Source organism: Triticum aestivum, chromosome 7D (assembly GCF_018294505.1).
Source record: "Triticum aestivum cultivar Chinese Spring chromosome 7D, IWGSC CS RefSeq v2.1, whole genome shotgun sequence".
Classification (NCBI taxonomy): domain Eukaryota; kingdom Viridiplantae; phylum Streptophyta; class Magnoliopsida; order Poales; family Poaceae; genus Triticum; species Triticum aestivum.
Genome location: NC_057814.1, coordinates 172,924,285 through 172,949,232, shown reverse-complemented (window position 1 = coordinate 172,949,232; position 24,948 = coordinate 172,924,285). Strand labels below are relative to the sequence as shown.

At 43.5% G+C, this 24,948-nt stretch overlaps 2 protein-coding genes across 2 annotated transcripts; one reads left to right on the top strand and one right to left on the bottom strand.

Annotated features, from left to right (window-relative positions):
• The first annotated feature begins 1,761 nt into the window (after window positions 1–1,761).
• Window positions 1,762–13,790, top strand: LOC123164280 (importin-9). Its single transcript, XM_044581696.1, has 33 exons — window positions 1,762–2,119; window positions 3,148–3,209; window positions 3,339–3,431; window positions 3,845–4,016; window positions 5,170–5,285; window positions 5,377–5,463; window positions 5,545–5,661; window positions 5,744–5,807; window positions 5,879–6,021; window positions 6,151–6,198; window positions 6,270–6,338; window positions 6,458–6,533; window positions 6,809–6,939; window positions 7,235–7,294; window positions 8,931–8,991; window positions 9,063–9,127; window positions 9,211–9,272; window positions 9,353–9,476; window positions 9,563–9,620; window positions 9,739–9,851; window positions 10,355–10,432; window positions 10,523–10,585; window positions 10,702–10,797; window positions 10,879–10,988; window positions 11,231–11,420; window positions 11,970–12,084; window positions 12,180–12,292; window positions 12,376–12,453; window positions 12,665–12,742; window positions 12,812–12,940; window positions 13,054–13,107; window positions 13,198–13,278; window positions 13,366–13,790. The coding sequence occupies exons 1-33, from the start codon at window positions 1,990–1,992 to the stop codon at window positions 13,414–13,416; spliced, it is 3,087 nt and encodes a 1,028-aa protein (XP_044437631.1). The 5' UTR covers window positions 1,762–1,989; the 3' UTR covers window positions 13,417–13,790.
• Window positions 13,791–19,534: 5,744 nt separating this feature from the next.
• Window positions 19,535–21,294, bottom strand: LOC123168256 (heat shock factor-binding protein). Its single transcript, XM_044586130.1, has 5 exons — window positions 21,118–21,294; window positions 20,594–20,647; window positions 20,479–20,502; window positions 20,356–20,398; window positions 19,535–19,828 (listed from the first exon to the last, which is right to left on the bottom strand). The coding sequence occupies exons 1-5, from the start codon at window positions 21,151–21,153 to the stop codon at window positions 19,695–19,697; spliced, it is 291 nt and encodes a 96-aa protein (XP_044442065.1). The 5' UTR covers window positions 21,154–21,294; the 3' UTR covers window positions 19,535–19,694.
• Window positions 21,295–24,948: the final 3,654 nt, after the last annotated feature.

Here is a 24,948-nt window from a genome sequence, read left to right as displayed (position 1 = left end):
ATGATCTTTTTACATATTTGATGAACTTTTTTCAAATAGATGAACTTTTTTCAAATAGATGAACTTTTTTGAAAATCGATGAACTTTTTTTAGTTCACTGAACTTTTATTAAACATCAATGAACTGTTTTTTTTAATTGGTAAACTTTTTTCAAAATTTGATGAAGTGTTTTTAAAATAATTAGGAAATCTAATAAATAGCGCTAATTTATTGGTTCTTATACATTTCGCGTTCATTGTAGTCTCTAGCGGTTACTTGTTGTAGTGGCTAGCGGAATGGTTCCTCCCTGTAGTTTCAATGCTTCAGTTCGAGTGACGGTACCTGCAGTTTTTTTGCGTGTTTTTTTCGCCAGACATTTTTCCTTCTACAGCGCGTGGTGGGCCGGCCCATGAGGTCGGTGTGCGAGCGCCAGATTCCTGAACCGGCGCTTAAGGCGCCGGTTAGGAGCTCCCTCCTTCGGTTGCTCTCGGAAGATTCTCATGTGATCTGGTCAACCATTGATCGTTGAATTAAACAAATGAATCTGAAAAAACCGTAAAAGATAAATAAACATGAAAATTTGTAAAAATTGTGGATTTGAACAAAATTCATAGACTTGTAAAAAGGTTCAAAATATATTTTTTCTAATTTTGAAAAAAATAAAAATTCTAGAAAAGTTCATAGTATTGGAAAAAAGGTTGTGGATTTGAAAAAAGTTCACGAATTCGAAAAAACTCGTGGATTTGGAATTTTTTTGCACACTTGAAAACGTTGACGAGTTCAAAAAAGTTCACGGATTTGTAAAAAAATTGTGAACTCAAAAATTTGACGAGTTCAAAAAAAGTTTGTACAATTTGAAAAAAGTTCACAAATTTGAAAAACTTCATGCATTCGACAAAATATTAATGGAGTTGAATTTCTTTACAAAATTTAAAATAGTTCATACATTTGAAAAAATAGTGAAATAAATAAAAAACGAAAAAGAAGAAATACCAATTAGGAAAACTGAAAAAAAGATTTGAAGTTTTCTTAAACCGACTGTAAGCTTCTAGAAGGTTTACAAAATCGGCTGGGATGATTCAGAAAAACAAAAGCAGCGACTGGCTGGCCCATTCACAAGCGGGGCGTTGTGGAAATGAAGAAAAAATGCGGTCGTGAAAGAGTGAAAAAAAATATTAAATGGGCCGAGCCCCGGTGGAGAGGAGATGTGCCGGCCTATCGAATATAAACAGTAACCGGCGGAGAAGGCGCTAAATAGAGTTCAGCTATTCCTACTATCTTTTTTTCTCTACGAGAACAATGCCCGTGCGTTGCAAAGACATAAATCTTCTAGTACGCCGGATTGTGATTTACCTGTCTATAATAATGCGATTGTGTGAATAAATGATCATCAAATTCTGCGCATGAATTACCTTATATTTTGATCCGAAGTTTGGTAAGTAAATTAAAGTGGAAAAGGCAAGTAAAGTAAGTTGATTTATTATCATGCAAGAAAAGGTGATTGGAAGAAAAGTGAAATGAAAACCTTATTTTCTTTTTAAGTAAGTAGAGGACTAGAGGTAGAGATAGAGATTTAGCTTTTTTTTAAGTAACAGATAGAGATTTAGCTAGGTATGCCAACTTTCCCGCCATTCAGCTATTTGGCATGCCAACTTTCTCGCCATTCAAAATAGCAGCCGCCTCCACCAAAGTCCAGCGAACGCGTACCGAACCAACAACCAGCCTGGAAAGCCGGCCCAGTCCAGCGCAGCCTTTTTCTTAACCCGTTCGCTCTCTTCCTCTTCTCCCCGGCCGCCACCACCCTGTCTCCTCTTCCGCCTACCCTCCGCTCCCGTATAAAAACCCTAGCGAAAAACCCCCAAATCCCCCACCATTCCCACCACCCGCCCGCCTTCTCCGAGCGATCCCGCTCAAACCAAAATCAATCCCGTTCAACCAAAAGGCGACCGCGCCGAGCTCCAACCCAACCCTAGGCCCAGGCGAGGCGTCGTCGGCGGTCGATCGTTTGCAATGGCGGCGGCGGGTGCGGCGGACGGCGACCAGCGGTGGCTCGTGGATTGCCTGACGGCCACCCTCGACACCGCCCGCGAGGTCCGCGCCTTCGCCGAGGAGTCGCTCTGCCAGGCCTCCCTCCAGCCAGGTTCGCCTTCGCCGCCCCTCGCTCAGTAACCGACCTTGCTGGATCGAGGCTGCTTCTGCTCCGAGTTGGTGGCCACGCTCCGTTGACGATTTGAGAGTGCGAGAGCTTCGAATTTGACCCCTCCAGATGCGCCAGCGGCTGCTTCGCAGTGTCCTAAAGCTCCCGTGCGCCATGCCGCTGCTGTTTAGGAGACGGCTGGCAGATGCAATTGCCTAAATACTACCCATGGAGCTGCTTAACTTTTGTTACTGCAACTGCTCTTGACCTGTTGTGCTGACCACCATTGCAGTAGTGGAATAAATTACACAGAACCAACACCTTTGAGACAGTCTATTGGAAAACAACCGCCTTGAACTTTTCCTCTCTCCAGAAAACCACCATTCTTGGGACTAACCGTTGCAGAGGATTGACTGCCTTTGACTTGAGCTAAACAACCAAAGTAATGGCCCTGAACCACTGTCAGGGCAGATGTGGCATCTCACATGGACAATACACGGAATTAGGCTCCAGCATATCCTTTTCCATTTCTTTCCCTTCTCTCTACTCTCTCCAAAATAATTACCCCCGACCATTGGTTGAGGGCGTGCGAGGATTGGTGCGTGATGCGGTGATGGAGGGTGAAGGACAAAATCCTGGACTGCAAGTCACTAGTGTGCCTCTTCGGCTCAGAGTTACAAGGCTCCATTTGCCATTGTGGTGATTTACTACTTACATTTCTCTTGGAAGCATCATCTTTGGGCCCTAATCCATGATGTCATTTTACTGTACTCATGCTTTTCAACCACATAAGAACCATATAGTTTGGTTTTGTAGCATCCTGAGTTCCTGAGTCATGCCCTCTTGCTCAGTTCTTGTGGGTTCATGAGTTATGGTTTTTGCTGCATGGTAGCTCATAACCTCTTGACTACCTAACTGTTGGAACAAAATATTTGAATTGGTCATTATCTTGAGACATGAAGTGTATTTTCACTCACTAATCTCCTGCTGTCAGCTGACAATTTCGTGGTTTTGCTATAATGTTTCCTCAGGATATGGAGCTGCCCTCACGAAGGTCACAGTCAACAAGGAGGTCCCATTTGGGCTACGTCAGATATCCTCAGTATTTTATTTGCAGTTTCTTTTCATGGGAACTCTGTTGTGTACACTGTATTTTTGTTAGACTTGGCATCACTTGTTGGACAATCTTCTTGTTGTTTGTTGGTCCTTTACTTCCTGCTACCTAGCTGCTGTTTTGTTAAAACAGTTCATCAAGCAGCACTGGGAGGAAGACGAAGACAATTTTGTGCCTCCTGTTGTTTCTGCCTCAGAAAAGGTACTTAGGTTATCCCCTGTTCTTTGTTGAATGCAACAAATTAGGACTCAGGTCATAGCATACTCCTGATGTCATTTCCCATTGCTTTTCGCTTGTTGAAACAAATGGAGCTGATTGCTTGTTCTTATCTCACAAAAAACAATAATATGCTTTGAAAATACACATTAGATGGTTGTGTGAAGGGGTTATGGTATCCACACTAGTAGAGTAAATGCTCTGCTAAAAAAACTCATGTTTGCCTGAATTGATCATTGATTATTCTATGGCATATGGCAGCACATCTACTACCGTTGTTAAAACCGAGTTTTCTGTTAAAACACCAGAAAACATGTGCTTACTGTGTTAATTATTTTCATTTCATTGTTGTCAAGTTCTTAGTATTTGACATTATTTTCACCCTTATTCCTCATCAGGTTGTTATACGTCAACTCCTTCTTACCTCACTGGATGATTCTAATGGGAAGATTCGTACTGCCATTGGCATGGCTGTAGCAGCTATTGGGCAGAATGATTGGCCAGAAGACTGGCCTGAGTTACTTCCATTTCTCTTGAAGTTAATTGGTGATCAAAGCAATGGGAATGGAGGTACATGGGTATATTGTTTTCTCCCAGTATTTTCAAATCAGGATATACAGGCTTGTTTGGAAGCCTTGAACTTGAACTAGGAGACATCAGCTTCTGACCAGCATAAGCTCCTCCAAATGGTCACATTTGGAAATACACAAAAAAGATTATTCATTGGAAAGAGGTCTACAAAGACTTGGGAAAGCGTCGGCGTTTGCTGGCTTATTTGGCAAAGAAAATAGAGTACATTATAAGAAATTAATCGGTAGCAGAACAGCTTCTTTCAATAGCTAACTTCTACTATGAGAAGCTTGTGGAGGCTTCTTAATACAAAAAGAGGGCTTCGGATTCCTGGAGAAGCTCTAAAAGCTGCACCCTTTCAGGAGACCTTGAACTTCTTATATTGCTTTAAAGTGAAGTTCAGGTTGTGGCAAATAGGGCACACAATTATGTATCTAAAGAAGTTCAAAACATCTCCCTTCTGCTCATACTCATGTCATGCGAAATCCAAACCTTATTGGAACATGAACTACAATCTATGTCGCATGTGTACAAACATGGGTAGTTGACATGACAATATGCATTCATGGTGATGCTGGGAGATCATTTTATCAAAAAAAATCTAACACTTAACAATTGTATGATACTATATTTTTTGCCTAAAAACAGTACGCTTCTTTTGAGACGGATTATGTAAATTTTGAGTAAAATGCTAATTTAATCTTCTAACACTACTGGTACATCATTATTCACAATTTTTATAAAGTTTGTTTAAACATAACTGTGCCCTTTTCTGCATCAATGAGGACCTGAAATATGTCACATCAGAATAACTTGTTTTTGTGCTTTGCATCTGTTATAATGTTCATTCCGAGAACTATTATGCCTTAGTCAAACCAAAAAGGCACTTACAACATCATCTATAAGTTCTCCTGTTTTAGGCTCCACTGTGTCGATAGTTGTTTGATTATCACTGTTGTGTTGGGGTTCTGCCAGACCTTGGCCCTAAATAAGCTCCACCATTGGTGCTAGATTGCCCCAATCTGTGTTTCTTCTCAGGATGCTCATGTAGCCCAAACATTTTGAATAGAAATTATGAAAACTATGATTATTTCCATTTTAGAATTTCATGGTTGCTGTTATCCTGAAAGCTTTGGCGTACTTTCCATGGCAGTTCGTGGAGCATTAAGATGCCTAGCCCTTCTATCAGATGATTTGGATGATACTTGTATTCCCAAACTAGTGCCAGAGCTATTCCCATCATTGTACAGAATAATATCATCTCCACACGTAAGTTTGTTACTGTTTACTCCTTTTTGTTTTGTTTTAGCGACTATTTATGGAGACAATGCAACATGTTCTCACCCATTTTGAAAAACAGCTGTATGAAAATTCTCTTCGTTCAAAGGCTCTTGGAATAGTCCATTCGTGTATTTCCATGCTTGGATCAATGAGTGGTGTTTACAAGGTAGTTTTATAGCTTATGCTGCAGTATTTCTGTCGTTTCTTCACATTATGGAATATGAACTGAGGTGATTTGCTGGCACAGAGAGAGACTGTCAATTTGATGACTTCAATGCTTGATCCACTTGTGGAGCAATTCTCTATAATTTTAAATTCACCGGTGCTGTCCCCAAATCCTGATGACTGGAGTATGCAGATGGAGGTATGTCTCGTACAACTGTCTTGTAAGATTGAAGTCTTCCATTATTCGTAGTTGTCAAATCCAATGCTTGTCTGATGATCAGGTGCTGAAGTGTTTACTCCAGCTTATCCAGAACTTCCCTAGACTACCTGAAGCTAAAATTTCTGGCAAGTATAATACACTATTAGCTTTGCTCTTACTCTTCTGCCTTTCTGATTAATGGGCCAATTTTGTACAGCTGTTCTTGGGCCTCTGTGGCAGACCTTTGTTTCATCCTTCAAGGTCTATCACCTGTCAATCATTCAAGCTTCAGAGAATGCTGATAATGTGGGCTATGATTCTGATGGTAGTGAAAGAAGTCTCGAATCCTTTGAGATTCAGGTAATTTCATGCGTCCTCTATTTCTATTCCATTGGTAATTTCGTTCTAGTTACTTTTCTCTTTTATTGTACTGTAGTCCATTTGGCGCCTTTGCTTGCGTGTCTTTTACCATATTCTCATATTTTCCAGTTATTTGAGCTATGGACAACAATTGTGGGAAATTCTATGTTAGCGAAGGTATCCCCTTTTAACAACATACATTTGTGCATCTTTTTTCTTTTTAATAATTGTCTCTGCTGTCACACTAGGTTATTGCAGGAAACATTAAAGAGCTAGCATACTACACTATATCCTTTCAACAGATAACTGAGGAACAGGTATATGAACTGGTTGATACATGGCTAGTATATATATCTCATCTTACATAAGCAAAAATTACCGGCATGCTAGTTTTTTGCTTGAAATTCAAACATATCTATTTATTTTGTTATTCTAGGTGCAAAACTGGTCACGTGATGCTAACCAGTATGTTGCTGATGAGGATGATGTAACTTATAGCTGTCGTGTGTCTGGTATGAGCTGAAATTTTGCTTCTGTTTGTCAATTTTATTCAATCTATATTAACGGTGGAATGTTTTAGTGCCCTTGTTTAGTAATAAACTAAAATTATATTATTGTAGGCTTGCTCATATTAAACAATCAACATTGAAATGTCTTTGCTTGCTTCCATCTTTTGCTTGGGGGTAAACAACCATGTTCATTACAAGGGACGCACAGATTTAAAATCTCCTCTTAAATAGGAATTTGTCAAACACAAGACATTTTCCTCACATGCTCATGGTTTCAGGATCTCTTTTGCTGGAAGAGATAGTCACTGCCTACGAGGATTACGGAATTGACGCAATTTTGGAAGCTTCACAAGTTTGTTTTCGTGAATCACGTGAATTAAAACAAGCGGGTTCTGCCGACTGGTGGAGAGTGAGTTGTTAGCTTTTGAAAAAGTTCTAAAGGAAATCACCGCTTAATATCTTAGCTCTTATCAACTATCAATAATGCTACTCTAATTATGTTCCTCACTATTTTGGTGATGTATTTAGACTAAGTCAATTTGGTGAATCTTGTTTGACAAAAGTTCTAAGTTGCTCCCCTTAAGTTGTCTTGTTTAGTAGTTAGCTATATTTTAATCTGTTGTTTACTCGTTTTATTACCCTCCAAGTATTGTAGTGTCTTTTGCAGTTGATGCTATCTAATACATCATTTATTTGTGTGCCAGCTTCATGAAGCATCACTTTTTGCTCTAGGTTCACTATCAGAACATCTGTGTGAAGCACAGGTTGGTTTAATTTTGTTGTTGTGCCGATTAGTTTCATTAACTCATTGCTCTTCTGTTGGCAAAATCCATCCACTTTTTATATAGGTTTTCAATGCTACTTTACTACCTTGATCTTACAATTGAGTACTTCTGGGATGGTGTGGCATGTTTAGTCTGCCACCTTGGATAGCCTGTAATAGTATGACGTGGTATCTCTCAAAAACTGCAAATGAAAGGGAACACCCCTGTGAATTGGAGAGAAATAAATAATTAAATCTGCTTAAAATTGGCACCAAGTCATTACTCACTTTGATACTCTTTTCAATTGTATTTATTTTCTTTTCGCCATCTTTCTGCTTCTGCTTCCGCCTGAGTCGAACTAGGCCTGAGCTTGTTAGTCCCCATGCCCCATAGTTAATTGTCACGAGAAGCTTACATGTGCTATCCAACCTACCAACTGGGTGAGTCAGTTGTAGCTTGACTGTATGTTGGCCTGGAGGTTGACCATATTGATGCGGACACTAATGCAACTTATAATAGGCAGCCGATTGCCTGTCACCATGAACACATTCCTGCACTGTGATGTGCGGCATCATGTGCTTGCACATGCAGCCACATTCGCAGCACAATCCACAACAGCTTTGTCACCAGCACCGTTGTCCACCTAATCACCTTCATGAGCCCAGCCTTTGCTGCAGAGGGAGAGAGCGCTGGCGCTACGGCAAGGCCGTTCGAAGGAACCCCTGGTGCTGTAGGGAAGTTGATGAAGTGGCATCACCAAGTTTAAGGTCTTGTTTAGTGAGATTAGAGAAGAGTGCAAAGGAACCCCTGGTGCTGTGGGGAAGTTGATGAAGTGGCATCACCAAGTGTATGGTCTTGTTTAGTGAGATTAGAGAAGAGTCCTTGGACCGAGCTGGATAATGGGTGTGGCTGCAGTAGGATCTAGAATATGGGTTTGAGAAGAGTTCTTTGGAGCAAAGAAGGATTAGCCATGTGTAAGCCAATGTTTGTCAAGCATGCCATTGCCCAAGTCCATGGTCTTGTCTAGTGTGTTAGAGAGTGTAGTCGAATACTATCTAACCTGCCATGACTATATAATACTTTTCCAGGGAAAGAGCACACCCCGCAGGTTTATAGTCCAAGGCATCATGATGTATTTAATACAATCCTCATTTTAGTAATCTCCCCATGCCAAACTCAATATTCAAACAAATTGCAAATCAGATGCTCTGTGTACGAGTTAGTGTTGTTGATTGATTGCAAACTAGAAAATCCTGAGAATTTCATGCAGCCAATTATCCTTTACCACATGAGCCGGCCCATATTCGCAATTCTGTTGACGATTCAAAATGTATGCACATGCCAAAATTGTCTGCTAATGGGCCTGGTTGCAGTGGCAATATTTTTTTTGTTATTACATGTAGTGGTCTCACGTAAGGCTGGATAAGTCCTTTTGCACATTCAGATAGTTAAATTCCACTTATCGGGGCGTTTGTCTGTGTGTGTCAGCTAGACAGACGTGCTTGTGAGTTGTTCTTTTGTACTGGGTAGGGCAGTGGGCCCAGATGCAATTTTGCCTTTTTCCTTTTTTCAGTTATTGAAATCAATAATAGAATTTGTGAGTCTTTTATTCATTAAGTGCTTTCTGATTGTTTAGGATTCTGGTTACAATGTGCGAGATTTACTTGAGCAGATGGTAACTGATATTGTGGGAACAGGTATCTTTCCTTACTTTAGTTTGGAAAATTGTATATCTCCCTATGCTATTTACTAATCTTCTGATTTTTAGGGGTGCACCAGTACCCATTTCTTCATGCACGTGCATTCTCTGTTGTGGCCAAGTTCTCTTCATTGGTGAACTTCCTTACCCTTACCTCTTTTTCCCTATATCTATTGCTATATGTTCAGCAAAGCTGATTTGCGAAAAAAAATGCCAGATAAGTAAGGGGATCTGTGAACAATATCTATGCAATGCTGCTCATGCAATTGCCTCAGATGTGTAAGTCCGTGAACTTATATGTCGTCCAATTCCTGACACAATGGAGAACTGTATTCATCGGTGCGATATTTGTTTGGCAGGCCACCTCCAGTTAAAGTAGGAGCATGTAGGGCACTGGCTGAACTTCTACCGGAATCTAATCAAAGTTCGATGCCAAACAACATTATGGGCATACTCTCATCTCTTGTTGATCTTCTGAGGCAGGTAATGTTGTATACTTGTATATAGAATTGTAAACTTACCTGCTTCGACTTCTTGAAGGAAATAAGTACATGGAAGTTTTATGGCAGGCATCTGATGAAACACTGCATCTTGTTCTAGAAACCCTCCAATCAGCCATTAAATCTGGTCTGTCAGCTACTCAACACACTTATCAATGCATATTATAGTAAAATATGTGTATGGTATATTGATAATTAAAGTTTTGCTTGCCCATAAGATCAACATCTTTCCACTTGATATGTAGGTGGTGAACAATCAACATCAATCGAGCCAGTCATCTCTCCTATCATACTAGATGTATGGGCCCAACACATTGCTGACCCATTCATCAGTATTGATGCTGTAGAAGTTCTAGAGGTAAGTTCTCGTCAGAATCTGCTGGTCTATCCACGACTTCTCTTATTTAATTTCTCATTATTGTATGATTGTGGTTCATGTTTAAATAATGCTCATATTTTTAACACATTATCAATGATGTACACCAAGAAACTTTTGAAATTTAATTGTTACAGTTTACAAATTGAGATTGGTCTGACAGATGTTATGTGTTCCTGGAAATTGGAACTATTATGTCCAAATATCTGTAAGATGGCAAATGGGAATTTACCAAAGGAGATTTTCTGTATGGATTAATGCTTATGTATATTTTGCTGTAATATTTCTCCTAAGTATTGATTAATTTTGACTACCAATGAGCATGCATGAGTTCTGCATGATTTTTCTTTATCGTGGCTGGTTTGTGTATTGTTTAGGCCATTTACAAGAACTTACCTGTGTTTATCGGCAATTTTGTACACATTTTTTTGGTTATTGCAACCCATAAAATTGCAGCCTACCTAACAGGATCCCTTAGTTTTTAGGCCATCAAGAATGCTCCTGGATGCTTAGAACCGCTTGTGTCCCGGATTCTTCCAACAATAGGGACAATTTTATCAAAAGTAAGACGCTAAAGCCAGTGTTACATCATTGTCATGTCTTTTCTGCATTTGCCCGCAAAATGCAAATCTTATTTGTGGTTCATTTGCTAGTCCAAGATCCAGCCGGATGGACTAGTTGCAGGTTCACTGGACCTCCTGACGATGATACTCAAAGTATGTCTTCATAGTCCACGTTTCCTAAATTCAATGTAGTTAAAAGGAAAATATTATTGTAAAAATACTGTATAAACTTATTAATGAAAATCTTAATGCTGTTGTGTAAATTTCAGAATGCTCCAGCTGCTGTGGTTAAGGCAGTGTTTGACACATGCTTTACATCTACCATTCAGATTGTTCTTGAAAGTGATGACCATGGAGAGATGCAGGTAAATGATTAGATCATTCAAGTATAGTTGACATATTTTGTTTGGATTTATTATTGATATGCTACTTTATTGCCAATTCAGAACGCGACAGAATGTTTGGCAGCATTTATATCAGGTGGCCGGCAGGAGTTGCTTGTTTGGGGTGGTGAACAAGGAAGTACATTGAAGATGCTACTTAGTGCAGCTTCAAGGTAACTGAAGATTGCATATATTTAACTTACTGTGGGGAAATCAGTTACACAGTTCTTAATTTATTGCACATACTTCACCAGCAATCAAAAGGAATTTGATGAAAGTGAACAACTAAGCATTAGCCACTTAGCCTTGCTGAAGTGTGATGTTATAGTAAATTGCTTCTTGCATATTCTCGATGCAGTGTTTGTTTTGATATTTACCTGCATGCTTACGCCATGGTTCTTCATTGTCTTAACAGGCTTTTAGATCCAGAATTGGAAAGTTCAGTGTCACTTTTCGTTGGGAGTTACATTTTACAACTTATTTTACATCTACCTTCACACCTATCTCCCCACATTCCGGAGCTTATTGCTGCCATTGTGAGGCGTATGCAAACGAGCGACATTGCAGGATTGAAGAGCTCTCTTGTTGTTATAATAGCCAGACTAGTGAGTTGCATCCTCTCTCTCTCTAGATTAGTGAAGTCATTTGGATCTACGAAACCAGTATAAGCAAAAGTTTAACATATGCATCTGGTATCTTAGTCAGTTAATTTAATGTTTATTTGGTTTACTGCTCTTGTTTCATCTCTGCCACGACCAATCTCCATTTAGGCTTAGAGTGCGTTTAGCAATATATATTTGTTTTTTGAGCCTCTTACGTGGAAACAATTCAAGGTATTTGTTCCAATCCTTAGTTTTTATTGGTTGTTCCACCTTAAAATTTGCCATTTCGTACTGTATTTAGCCAACTCACCTTTTTGATCATATTCTGTGGATGCCATTGCACCTCCGGGAGAGCAACATGCCATTTTTTGTTTCACGTAAGAATCGAGGATCCAGATGTCAAATACTCCTAGTACTTAGTGTTCTCTTTATTCTGTACCATTATCTGATAACACTTCCTGCAAATGAAATTTAACCCTATCATTGAATCTTTTCTTATAGTGCATCAAGTGTTCCATACAGGATTATTTAAATATTTATCACCTGTTGCAGGTACATCTAAGTGCACCGAACGTTGATCAGTTTATCAACCTTCTACTTGCAATTCCTGCCCAGGGCTACGGAAGTTCATTGGCTTATATTATGTCAGAATGGTCACAGCTACAAGGTGAGTACATGTGCAACATAATAACATAGGGGGGATAATGTGTCTTCTTTCCTTTTCCCCCTTAATAAGAGGTTTCCTGGTAAATATAAATATAGGTGAAATTCAGGGAGCCTACCAGATAAAGGTAACAACTACTGCGTTAGCTCTGCTCATATCTACACGTCATCCTGAGCTATCTAGGATTGAAGTTAACGGACATCTTGTTAAGGTACTACCATTGCAAGTCTATTTGGTGCTCAATAGTTCATACCTTGTCTGCGAGTTTCACGAGTCTTACCTGGAAAAGTTCAGACTAGTGCAGGTATAACCACACGGTCAAAAGCTCGGGTAACTCCAGATAACTGGACCAAGATTCCACTCCCATCTAAGGTAACCAATGATTTCACAACCATAGCTTCTCTCCCAGCAGATTTACTTTTGAAGGAACATTTCATGCAAATTTTTAAAATCTATAAAGAAATCTCTCACCAAGATCAGTGTTTTTCATATGTAATGTTCAAATGTTGGGCCAGACATCAGTTTATGTTTCCATTATATCTTTTAGCATTTACTCATAGCATCCCCAAATATGCATATGCAGATATTCGCACTGTTAGCAGATACTTTAGCTGAAATTCAAGAGCAAGTCGGTGATGATGCTGACAATATTGATGAAGAGGTTTCTGCACTAACTCATCAATTAAATTGTAAAGTAGAATGGTCCACTTAAGAGTGTTTTTCTATACAGGATAGTGACTGGGAAGAGGTTCAGAATGGTGATGCGACTCCACAGGATATAATGTATTCAGCATCAGTTCCTTCGAATGCTAATCCGTCAGTGGAGCATCTAAATGCTATGGCAAAAGTTTTCGATGAGGTATATAGTAAGGAGAAGTTCCTTTTTTTCTTTGATATCGTGAGTAGTAGTTAATTGTTGCTAGCATGCAATTTTGTCATATTCATTTCTCTGTCTACTCCAATCTTCTATAGGATGAAGACGACAGTTATGATGACGATCTGACAAAAAATGACTCTCTTAATGAGGTGTGTTTTCAGCCTTTGGCTGCAAAGTTCCATCACTAAAATTAGTAGTATGATATTAACTCAACCATATAATACTCTTTTGTTTTGCAGGTGAAATTGTTGGACTTTCTAACGAACACCTTTGTCAACCTGTGGGACAGTGATCGGCCACTTTTCGAGTACCTTTGCCAGGTAAGGTGTCCTTGGCTGTTTACTTTACCCTGCTGCATCTCATGTTCATGAGAATACAGTATTGTTGAACCGAACTACTGTTTGCAGGGCTTAACAAATCCACAACGGGTTGCCGTACAGAAGGTTTTGCGGAAGTGAACCGTTTACATGAGATTATTTATTGGGCTTCAGATTTCTCCTAGTGATTTGTTAGGTTCAATGCATGTGGTGTAGGCTCATTGGCTTGGTGGTGTTTGGATACTTTTTCTGGTAGCTTCGGTGTTCAGTCCACATTTGAACTAAATGCCAAAACTCTCTAGAGAAATACTGCCCTGTATCCGATCGGGCTGTTGGCGTGTATGTATATTATTTGTCGTTGCTGGTGCGAGGTTTTGTTAGTGTGCAAGATAGTGCTATTCGTTTATGCCTTTGTTGTATTGGATGGTGCATGTTTGGTTCCTGAAAGAACGGTAGGAAGATGTTATTTGGGCATCTCCCCACCTCTTAACGCCAATGAAGTTGAGTTGATCTTCCATTTGACTAATTAATGGTGTTGAGTGAGCTGTTTTTTTTTTCCTAGTGACTCGCATTAGTGTTTAGGAAAACATGAACACGCTAGTGGTTAAAGACATGTAACATGCAAAAAAAAGAGACATGTAACATGTGGAGCAATCCCATCGATGTCACCATGGACTTGTTGACCAATGACAATATCTTGTGCAAGAGTCAGTGAAGCTGAGGTGACTTTTCTCCTAATTGAGCTCCTTATACATTTGGATGAGACATGATCACTACCTCAAAATGGAACCTTGTGTGTGATTAGATATGATGATGACCACCACAGAGAAGTGAGGAAGGATAGCAAGGAGGAGAAGAAGATGAAGCCCCAAGGTCCAAAGTAAGGAGAAGCTTTTTGGACACACTGGGTCCAGTTGTCCAGCACTCTGGCGTACCTCGTGGCCTCGGCCTTGACTCTGACTGAGTTTTTAGAAAAATATGTTAATATACACAATACAAAATTTATATCATTTGATCCATCAAGAAAAATACTTTTATATTTTATCTATTAGGTATTGCAAATGTTATTATTTTATTTTATATATAATCTGTCAAACATTCAAATGCTTGACTTGCATGGAAATCAACACACCTTATATTCTGGAATGGAGGGAGTATCTCTTAAGACCTCCATCTCTCCTAGAGATTTAGGGAACTACCCTTGTTTACCTTTTATTCTCTTTACTGTTCTTGGATTGACTTGGGTTGAGGAGTAATCGATGTGGACCTTGTCCTACGAGGATTCTCCACTTGTGTTCCTTTTATTTTGTCCTTGATTCTTGTGTTACTTCTCAAATCCACCTTAGAGCATTACTAGTAGAGCCATCAAACCCTCAAACCCCTAAAAATAACCGCTTTTTTACAGTTTTTGCCGAAAAAACGCCGTAGACTAGAACCTCTAAACCCTCAAACCCGTAAAAAAAATTAGAGGTCCAACCCTCAAACCACTTTGCAACCTGAAGAAGTAGGGGTTGAGAGGAAAATCTCCCCCCAACCCGCACTTCTCCTCCTCTCTCGCGCGGGAGCCAACTGCCTCCTCCTCCCGGCCTCCTCCTCCCGCCGCCTCCTGCCGCGCCGGCCATGGAGGGCCCCGCCGCCGCGGCGCCCCCGCCCGCCGCGCCCGCCCCCGCCCCCGCCCCCGCCCACCCGACCGTGGCCGACGTGGTGGCGGCGACCCACGTCGGGGCCAAGCGGCGGCGGGCGGGCCTCGCACCTCCTCCTGCCGCCTCCCCGGCTCCCGCCCCGGCCACCGTCACCGCCCCGGCGCCCGCCCCGGCCACCAAGAAGAGCCGGCCGAAGGCGGCCTCTCATGGGCCGCGAGGGGCGGCCTCCAAGGTCGCCGGCTCGTCCCCGGCCGTGACCAAGCCGCGGAAGAAGCCCGCGCAGCGGAACAAGCCCGCGGCCCCGCCCGCCGCCGTCGCCGAACCTCCTCCCGCCGCGCACGAGGTGTTCGAGGAAATGGCAACCCCATCCTCGTTCATGGACCTCCTCCAAAACGCGGAGGTGGACCTCGGAGCTCCGCCCCTAGACCCCTTTAGGGTTGGTGACGACTTGGAGGAAAAGGAGGAAGATGAGGAGGATGAAGGGGATGACGAGGAGGAGGTGGCCGAGATAGGGGAGGAGGCATTCACCGCCGCTTCCCGCCCACACGCGCGGTCGACAAACTACACCGAGCCGGAAGATGTCCTCTTGGTTCATGCTTGGGCAGCTGTGGGAATGGATGCAACCACCGGCACCGATCAAACCGGTAAACGGTATTGGCAAAGGATCGAGGACGTCTATTGTAGGATCAAGCCGAAGAATAGTGGGTTCATCCATCGCACTTTCCGGTCGCTTCAAGGCCGGTGGGAGTTGATCAAGCCCGCTTGTGCTCGTTGGAGTGCGGCCATGGACCAAGTGAGGGATGCACCACCTAGTGGAACCGTGGAGAGCGACTATGTGAGTACATATTTCTTCACTATTTTGATTATGTGTGTGCACTATGCTATTGGTGGGTTCTTATGTGATTTATGTGTGGTTGATAGGAGACAATTGCCGGCATGAGGTACAAGGAGATGGCCGCTTCCAAGGGCAAGCCATTCCCATTTAAGCATGTTTGGTCAATTCTTCAAACCTTTGACAAGTGGAAGTTGAGGGATCAAGAGACCGCACCCAAGAAGTCGGCAATGCTAAGGATGGATGATAGTGAAGATGAGGAGGAGAGGAACTTGGGCAAGCCCAAGGGAACCAAGAAGGGCAAGCTAAGGGTGAAGATGGAAGAAGAGGCATCAAGCCTAAGGGAGAAGATGGACCACATGATGAAGGCAAGAGAGGAATTGACAACAAAGACATTGAAGACGAAGCTTCTTATCACCGAGAAGAAGAAAGAGGTCAAGCTTGCACAAGTTGAAGCAAAGCGTGAAGAAGCAAAGCGCAAGGCCGAGTTGGAGGAGAGGATGATCAAGCTCAAAGAGGCAAAGGTATGGAAAGAACTCATGGTGGAAGAGAAAGAGCACATTATGATGTCCAAGAAGGACATGGATCAAGACCAATTGCAATGGTGGAAGGACACCAAGGAGGACATCGCAGAGAGGAAGAGGATGTTCCGTGTTGCGTCCTCTACTTTTCGAGGTGACACTCCGATGAGTAGTTGTGGTGATGGCGGTGTGTACGACTCCACCGGTGCCGATGGAGATGCTTGATGGAGCCCGCTTGTGGTCTAGGAGATGGCGCCGAGGTGCAACTTTTTGGTGATGGTGCCGATGAGAGGAGGAAGATGATGATTTTGTGATGTAAACTAAGCATTACTAGTAGAACCCTCAAACCCTCAAATCCTTAAAGCAGTTTTAAGGGTTGAGAAGTGCCACTTTTTGACACTTTTAAGGGTTGAAAAACAGGGGCAAATACTAGAACCCTTAAACCCAACCCTTAAACTGCTTTAAGGATTAGATTTGAGGGTTCTAGTCTTTGCCTCGACCCCAACCTTTAAATCTATCATTTGACATCTCATAATTTATGACAACAAGAACACAATCAACTTCCAAACAAACTACCAAATGACAATCATTGATGCATGGTTTAATAGTTTACATCACAAAATCATCATCTTCCTCCTCTCATCGGCACCATCACCAAAAAGTTGCACCTCGGCGCCATCTCCTAGACCACAAGCGGGCTCCATCAAGCATCTCCATCGGCACCGGTGGAGTCGTACACACCGCCATCACCACAACTACTCATCGGAGTGTCACCTCGAAAAGTAGAGGACGCAACACGGAACATCCTCTTCCTCTCTGCGATGTCCTCCTTGGTGTCCTTCCACCATTGCAATTGGTCTTGATCCATGTCCTTCTTGGACATCATAATGTGCTCTTTCTCTTCCACCATGAGTTCTTTCCATACCTTTGCCTCTTTGAGCTTGATCATCCTCTCCTCCAACTCGGCCTTGCGCTTTGCTTCTTCACGCTTTGCTTCAACTTGTGCAAGCTTGACCTCTTTCTTCTTCTCGGTGATAAGAAGCTTCGTCTCCAATGTCTTCGTTGTCAATTCCTCTCTTGCCTTCATCATGTGGTCCATCTTCTCCCTTAGGCTTGACGCCTCTTCTTCCATCTTCACCCTTAGCTTGCCCTTCTTGGTTTCCCTCGGGCTTGCCCAAGTTCCTCTCCTCCTCATCTTCACTATCATCCATCCTTAGCATTGCCGACTTCTTGGGTGCGGTCTCTTGATCCCTCAACTTCCACTTGTCAAAGGTTTGAAGAATTGACCAAACATGCTTAAATGGGAATGGCTTGCCCTTGGAAGCGGCCATCTCCTTGTACCTCATGCCGGCAATTGTCTCCTATCAATCACACATAAATCACATAAGAACCCACCAATAGCATAGTGCACACACATAATCAAAATAGTGAAGAAATATGTACTCACATAGTCGCTCTCCACGGTTCCACTAGGTGGTGCATCCCTCACTTGGTCCATGGCCGCACTCCAACGAGCACAAGCGGGCTTGATCAACTCCCACCGGCCTTGAAGCGACCGGAAAGTGCGATGGATGAACCCACTATTCTTCGGCTTGATCCTACAATAGACGTCCTCGATCCTTTGCCAATACCGTTTACCGGTTTGATCGGTGTCGGTGGTTGCATCCATTCCCACAGCTGCCCAAGCACGAACCAAGAGGACATCTTCCGGCTCGGTGTAGTTTGTCGACCGCGCGTGTGGGCGGGAAGCGGCGGTGAATGCCTCCTCCCCTATCTCGGCCACCTCCTCCTCGTCATCCCCTTCATCCTCCTCATCTTCCTCCTTTTCCTCCAAGTCGTCACCAACCCTAAAGGGGTCTAGGGGCGGAGCTCCGAGGTCCACCTCCGCGTTTTGGAGGAGGTCCATGAACGAGGATGGGGTTGCCATTTCCTCGAACACCTCGTGTGCGGCGGGAGGAGGTTCGGCGACGGCGGCGGGCGGGGCCGCGGGCTTCTTCCGCTGCTTGGTCACGGCCGGGGACGAGCCGGCGACCTTGGAGGCCGCCCCTCGCGGCCCATGAGAGGCCGCCTTCGGCCGGCTCTTCTTGGTGGCCGGGGCGGGCGCCGGGGCGGTGACGGTGGCCGGGGCGGGAGCCGGGGAGGCGGCAGGAGGAGGTGCGAGGCCCGCCCGCCGCCGCTTGGCCCCGACGTGGGTCGCCGCCACCACGTCGGCCACGGTCGGGTGGGCGGGGGCGGGGGCGGGGGCGCCGCGGCGGCGGGGCCCTCCATGGCCGGCGCGGCAGGAGGCGGCGGGAGGAGGAGGAGGCAGTTGGCTCCCGCGCGAGAGAGGAGGAGAAGTGCGGGTTGGGGGGAGATTTTCCTCTCAACCCCTACTTCTTCAGGTTGCAAAGTGGTTTGAGGGTTGGACCTCTAAATTTTTTTACGGGTTTGAGGGTTTAGAGGTTCTAGTCTACGGCGTTTTTTCGGCGAAAACTGTAAAAAAAACGGTTATTTTTAGGGGTTTGAGGGCTCTACTAGTAATGCTCTTATCCAGTCACCCTAGCGGCTTGCCCCGTATTAGCCTATCAGGTAAGATATCGGGACCGTGGGGAATTAGTATGATGTCGTCCGCGTTGGTGAAGTTGGCGTCTCCATTCTTGACATCGAGGTGTTTGTTGTTTACATCAACGTTTTATTGCAACCATTCAGTTTTGAGTTTATGTTCCAAATATGTTTCTTTATCTATACAGATCGTTTCTCTATGTTGCTTGCGTTATTTCTCATGGTATAAGATGTGACACATTTTTTACTCTATGGTCTCAGGGAATGGGGGTTTGCTGCATCCCAAGAATTTTTTGTTGTGTGAGCGTGGTTCAAACAATGCAACATGTTACAGAAAAACTGTTGCAACAATTTTGCATACACAATAATTTTATGGGAATTATGTGTTGTATGTATGAGGCACCCTGAAAGTATCACCCATCTATCAACTACGATGGCCTTAAGAAAACATGAAAGCAGGATAAATGATGCTTACACTATGCCAGGTTTGTTATGCATCGCATAGCTCATGGCATAGTTAAGTTTTGCTGCAAGACTAATAATTGGGCTCTTTCGAAGAAAATGAGCACCACACTAGTTTGATCCTTAAAAAAAAATAGCGCCACACTTTCCCTTTTTTTACACTAGTTCCATCCACTAGAAAAAAAGTGCCCCTTAGGAAGGGGATGATAAAACCATTTCTGGGAACTAAAATTTATAGCAAACCACTCAGCAAGCATCAATGCATCAAGAGAAATCTCTCACGACAGGTACTGTAGATCTCAAATGCATATAACAGTGCGAATAACATCTCATAACATGCATTAAGTTAGTGATGAATGGCTGATGATATTGACATGGAACCAAGACTAATACGACTTGCTTCTGCTACTTCTGCTTAAATCAGGCAGAGCTGTCTGCTGGCTTTGATTCTTCGTCCTTCACTTTAGTAGGGGTCATACCATCGCTGCCCATTTCAGCCTTGAGGTCATTGATGCTCAGCTCCAATTCATCGATTCTTGCACCCATTTCATCTAGTAAGTACTGGTTAAGGATTATACAAAAAAGCAGGGAGGCATATGTAGACAATAATATCCAGTAAGTGCTCGACAAGTGAACATTTCAAAGGGAGGTATGGTCTGAATGCTGATAATAAAGGTCGCATTATTCAAAACTAGTGCCACTCTTATAGAAATGGTCTCATACATCAGCTCTAACAAGTTAGCAAACGATATGAGTGCTTGTTCCATACTTTTAAGAAGTTAAGGAACAATAACGAAAGAAGATTGCAGTCTGCAAGGGTTTGAAAGTTTGCACATGAGCTACCCTCCTAATTAAATTCACAAATTTTAAAGATCCTCAGTTACTACGGGAATCTGGGTCATGCATTTGCACTATAATTTTCCCTTACAAATGGACAAATCAACGATCTAGTAGCACATGAGTATATTTGTCAAATGTTCACCTGTGATTGAAAATGCGTTATCTAAAAGAACTGTGACCAGAAAACCGAATGAAGTAAAAATAAAATAAAATGCAAAAATGAACTGATTTATAAGGATATTCTTTGTAATGATGTTCTCTGACATAGTTTGGAACCTGGTTTGCTGCAAGGAAATCAGATTCAGTAAGAGAAAAGTAGGTGGACTCACACGCGCAGTGCACTGCAAACAAAAGAAAGCCTTACCATCTGAACTAGAAGATTTTGCACCTGCAAGCAGTAGGCAAAGGCAAAAGATGAGCGAGAATTACGCCTCAAATTTACAATCTATATAAACTCAAAAGGAAGATAAAATACATACAAAAGCAGTCATATCAGCTGTGCTCTGGGCCGAGCCATCCGAATCCTGTTCCGCCTGCAATTGACAAAGCACATATTGAATGAGCAAACTCGCTAAAACCCTGTTTGAGCCTATAGCCATGAAATGGACCAGAGGAATACTGCCGCATGCATCAAAATTTAGAGGCGTTCGATCTAGGGATTATAACTGTCCTGCATGTCGCCGTGCAAATTTGAACCTTATTCAACGAGATAACTACGGCGGGCCGTTTCACCTGTTGACCCAAAGTTACCTATTTTTCCCAAACGGAGGCTATACGCCTATACCCAAGGAAGCGGAAGCTAAGGCCAGCAAAATTGCAAGCGCTAGAGAAATCATGCAGTTCGAAGCAGGGAAATTCCCGGAAGAACCGGTGGAGATGACAGACACCAGTCTCTTCTTCGGGCGATCCACAGGAACCCGACCCGGCTCGCCGCTAAATCCTCAAACGGCGCTCGTGGGCTCGAGGGTCGTGGGTGAGAGGGGAAGAAGGGGGAGTCGCTGACCTTGATGGGGATGCCGCCGGAGTTGGAAGACGCCATGGTCGACGGCGGCAGGAAGCGCCGGAACAGATCCACTCGTCGTCAGTCGGGGTTGGGGATTTGGGGATTCTCGGTAAGAATGAATGAATGTGGGGATTGCGGCGAAGAGCGAGGTAGTGGACCTGCTCGGTTGATCGAGAAGGCTTCGGCTCGCGGCCGGCCTGCAAAGGTTGGGTGAGGCTTAATTAGGTCGTTTCGGGCTTAGCTCTGGCTTCAGCCCACGGCCCACCTGCGAGGTATTCAAACGGGTTACAATCGGCCAATACAAAAGATCGGAGATGAAGACCAGCCCATGTTGCAACCAACAAAGGGGTTACAATCGGCCAATACAAGATCGGCCCACGTTGCAACCAATAATGGTGTTGCGGTCTCTGTGAACATAATTAGTCAGACAGTGTACTACAGTCTGTGCGAGCATAATTAGTCACCCTATTTTGATGGATATTCCTATTTGACGCTGGCGAGCGTCAGAACAACGTGACTTTGCTGAAGCTCGGCCTCCCGACGCCTCAGTTTGGGCTGGCCCAAGGTCACCCTGTTGTTTCTTCTCTTTTTTGTTTATGTTTCTATTTCTTTCTTCTTTTCCTTTTTTCTGTTTATGTTTCTCTTTCTTTTCTATTTTTCTTTTTTGTTTTCTTTTTGTGCATTATACAAGTTTCATTCCTGTTTTATCAACAAAAATGTTTATTTAAGGAAATGTTCATCCTATATTAAGAAAATGTTCAACATATTTCAAAAATGTTAAAAATTGTTCCGCATGTATCACATAAATGTTCAATGTGTATTTAAATATTTGTTCAGTGTATGTCCCAAATTTTTTAAATGTGCATTAAATATTTGTTCAACGTATATTGCAAAAATGTTTCGTGTTTATGTAAAAAAAATTAATGTATCTTACAAAAATCTTCAGTGCATATTTTTGAAAGTGTTCATCATTTGGCATTTTAGAATTTTTGTTCATGTTTTCAATAATTATTCATGTTTTAAAAGTTTGTTCACGATTTTAAAACATTATTCTAACTTTTTAAAGAAAAAATTTCACATTTTTTTCAAAGAAATGTTGATTTTTCTTGTTTTTAAAAACGGGTCTACCATTGTACATAGTATTTTAAATGTAGCGTTGCAATTTGGCCATACTCGATGGCTAGCAACGCTGCTATCTAGCGTGAGATCATGAGTTCGGCTCCGTTGCCTGTAGTTTTATTTTTTCTGTCATTTTCCATCTGACGTGTGGGAATGGGCCGGCCCGTTTTGGGCGATGCTTAAGTGAAAGCTCACCTATTGGATGCATGCGGGCATCCGATAAGAGCCCTCTATTTTGATCTCTTCCTAGCTTCATAGGTTTAAACTCCCTAACAGCTAAAAAGTTCGTAGTATCATTAACTAAACTACCAAATTGTGATTTGACGAGCGGAGTGTCTGACAAAGAGACAAAGCTACCATAGAATCAGATTGAACCATAATCGGCATACTAGACCATTGGGATGAATCCGCTGTCCAGAAAATTATGCACAATCACGCGAGGGCAAAGTTGACGTTGAAACCCCGAGCTTCATGGACGAAGTTTCCCATGATCTCGGTTGAGATCGAAGTTGATGTTGATGAAGACGCCCATCGATCCGCGATGTGATCAACTAGCATGACCTGTATGGGCCACCACTGACGGAGCCAAATCCGGCCGATCTCAAGGTAGGGATCCTAAGCTAGATGTCTTGGAACGAGGATATCAAAGACATGGAGATTTTATCCAGGTTTGGGCTCCCTCGAAGAGATAATATCATACATCATGCTTGTGTTGATTGTATTGGGGTATAGTACAGAGTACATGTGTCTACCACGAGATTGTGGTGTAAGATTCTAATGATCCATGGACTAGCCTAGCTTCAGTTTATGTAATGTGCCGGAGGCCTAGGATAACAGGAGTCTACTCGTCTACGTCAGCGGAGAGGAGTTCTTGTCTTGTATGCCAAGTCTTGTGGATCTTTTTTGTATGCATCATGGGCTGCCCGAATGGCCCAGGACGGAACCAACAAAGGGGGTCCTCGGCCCGGCCCACCTAGCCAGAGTCGACATGGTAAGTACCCCCTGGTCTAGGACACCGTCACCTTGGCTCTTGTGCGGACATTGGTCTCATCGATCTCTGAGCTTCTTCTTTTATATGTCAAAGTAGGCCTTCATTTGCTCCTATTTCTCTTGGCGCTTTCTCTCTTCCCACTCTTCTTTCTGGGTCATGAACCCCTTCAAAGTTTCTTGCCAGGCGATTGCAAAGCATCATGTTTTTCGTCCACCTTGGAATTGGTTTCCCCCCTTAGCCTCTTCTTAGTGACACTTGGGTCGGCCGCCGATGAAGGCCCCCACCTATTTTTTGGGTGGCATATCGTTCCTTGAACTTGGGCAATCCTTGATCTTCCTTCAACAATGACTCAACGTGAATGGCTTGCCCGCATTTGGACCTTCAAGGCATCCAAGGCTGAAAAGCCTATGAATAGAGATGAAAGCAAAATGATTCATACACATAGGAGGATGACATATGCATGCTCTTCTTATGAACAAGAGATGCATGCATACCATGTCCTTAATCCCAAGGCCACTCACGTGCCAGCCTTCGATATTCTCATGGGCACCACAAAACTTGTTGCACTCCAACTAGATGAAGCCCCATCTCTTTTGAATTGAGACGTTGGTCCGGTTACTCTTACATTTGTAGGGCTCAAACTTCCTACGTTCATGAAAGTAATCATCGAACCTCTTCCAAAATCTGGTTCCTTTTTGCTCGGCGCCGGTTTTGGGATCTTATTGTTGGGGAACGTTGCATGGGAAACAAAAAATTTCCTACGCTCACCAAGATCCAATCTAGGAGATGACCATCTATGAGAGGAGAGATTGGATCTACATACCCTTGTAGATTGCTAAGCGGAAGCGTTAAGAAACGCGGTTGATGTAGTTGAACGTCTTCGCGATCCAATCACGATCCGTCCCGTGAACTCCCGATCCAAGTGCTGAACGGACGGTACCTCCGCGTTCAACACACGTACGGCTTGATGACGCCTTCACCTCCTTGATCCAGCGAGCGATGGTGAAGTAGTAGCTCGAGTCCTCCGGCAGCACGATGGCGTGGTGGCGGAATCTCGACAGAGCTTCGCTAAGCACTAGGGAGAGGAAGAGGGATGCGAGGGAGAGGAGAGGTAGCGCCGTGGCGTGGAGATGTGTTCAAGGGGGTGCGGCTGCCCTGTCTCTACCTCTATATATATAGGGGAAGGGAGGAGGGGGTGGCGCCCCTAGGGTTTCCCCTAGGGGGGCGGCGGCCAGGGCAGATGGGATCTCCCCTAGGGTGACTCGCCCCCCAAGTCGGGAGGTGGGAAGCCCTAGGGGGCGCCCCCAACCCTCCTGGTTACGTGAGGTGGGGTGAGGGGGGCGCTCAACCCCTTAGTGGGCTGGTTTGCCCCCTCCCCTTGGCCCATGGCCCCCCCAACACTTGCCCCCCCCGAAACCCCTTTCGGTGACGCTGGTCATCACCCGGTACCCCCGAAACAAGTCTGGACGCCAATACCCTTCGTCCAATATATCAATCTTCACCTCTGGACCATTCCGGAGTTCCTCGTCACGTCCGAGATCTCATCCGGGACTCCGAACAACCTTCGGTAACCACCATAATGACTCAACTATACTTATATCACCACCAAACGTTAAGTGTGTAGACTCTGCGGGTTCGAGAATTATGCAGACATGACCGAGACACCTCTATGGTCAATAAACAATAGTGGGACCTGGATGCCCATATTGGTTCCTACATAT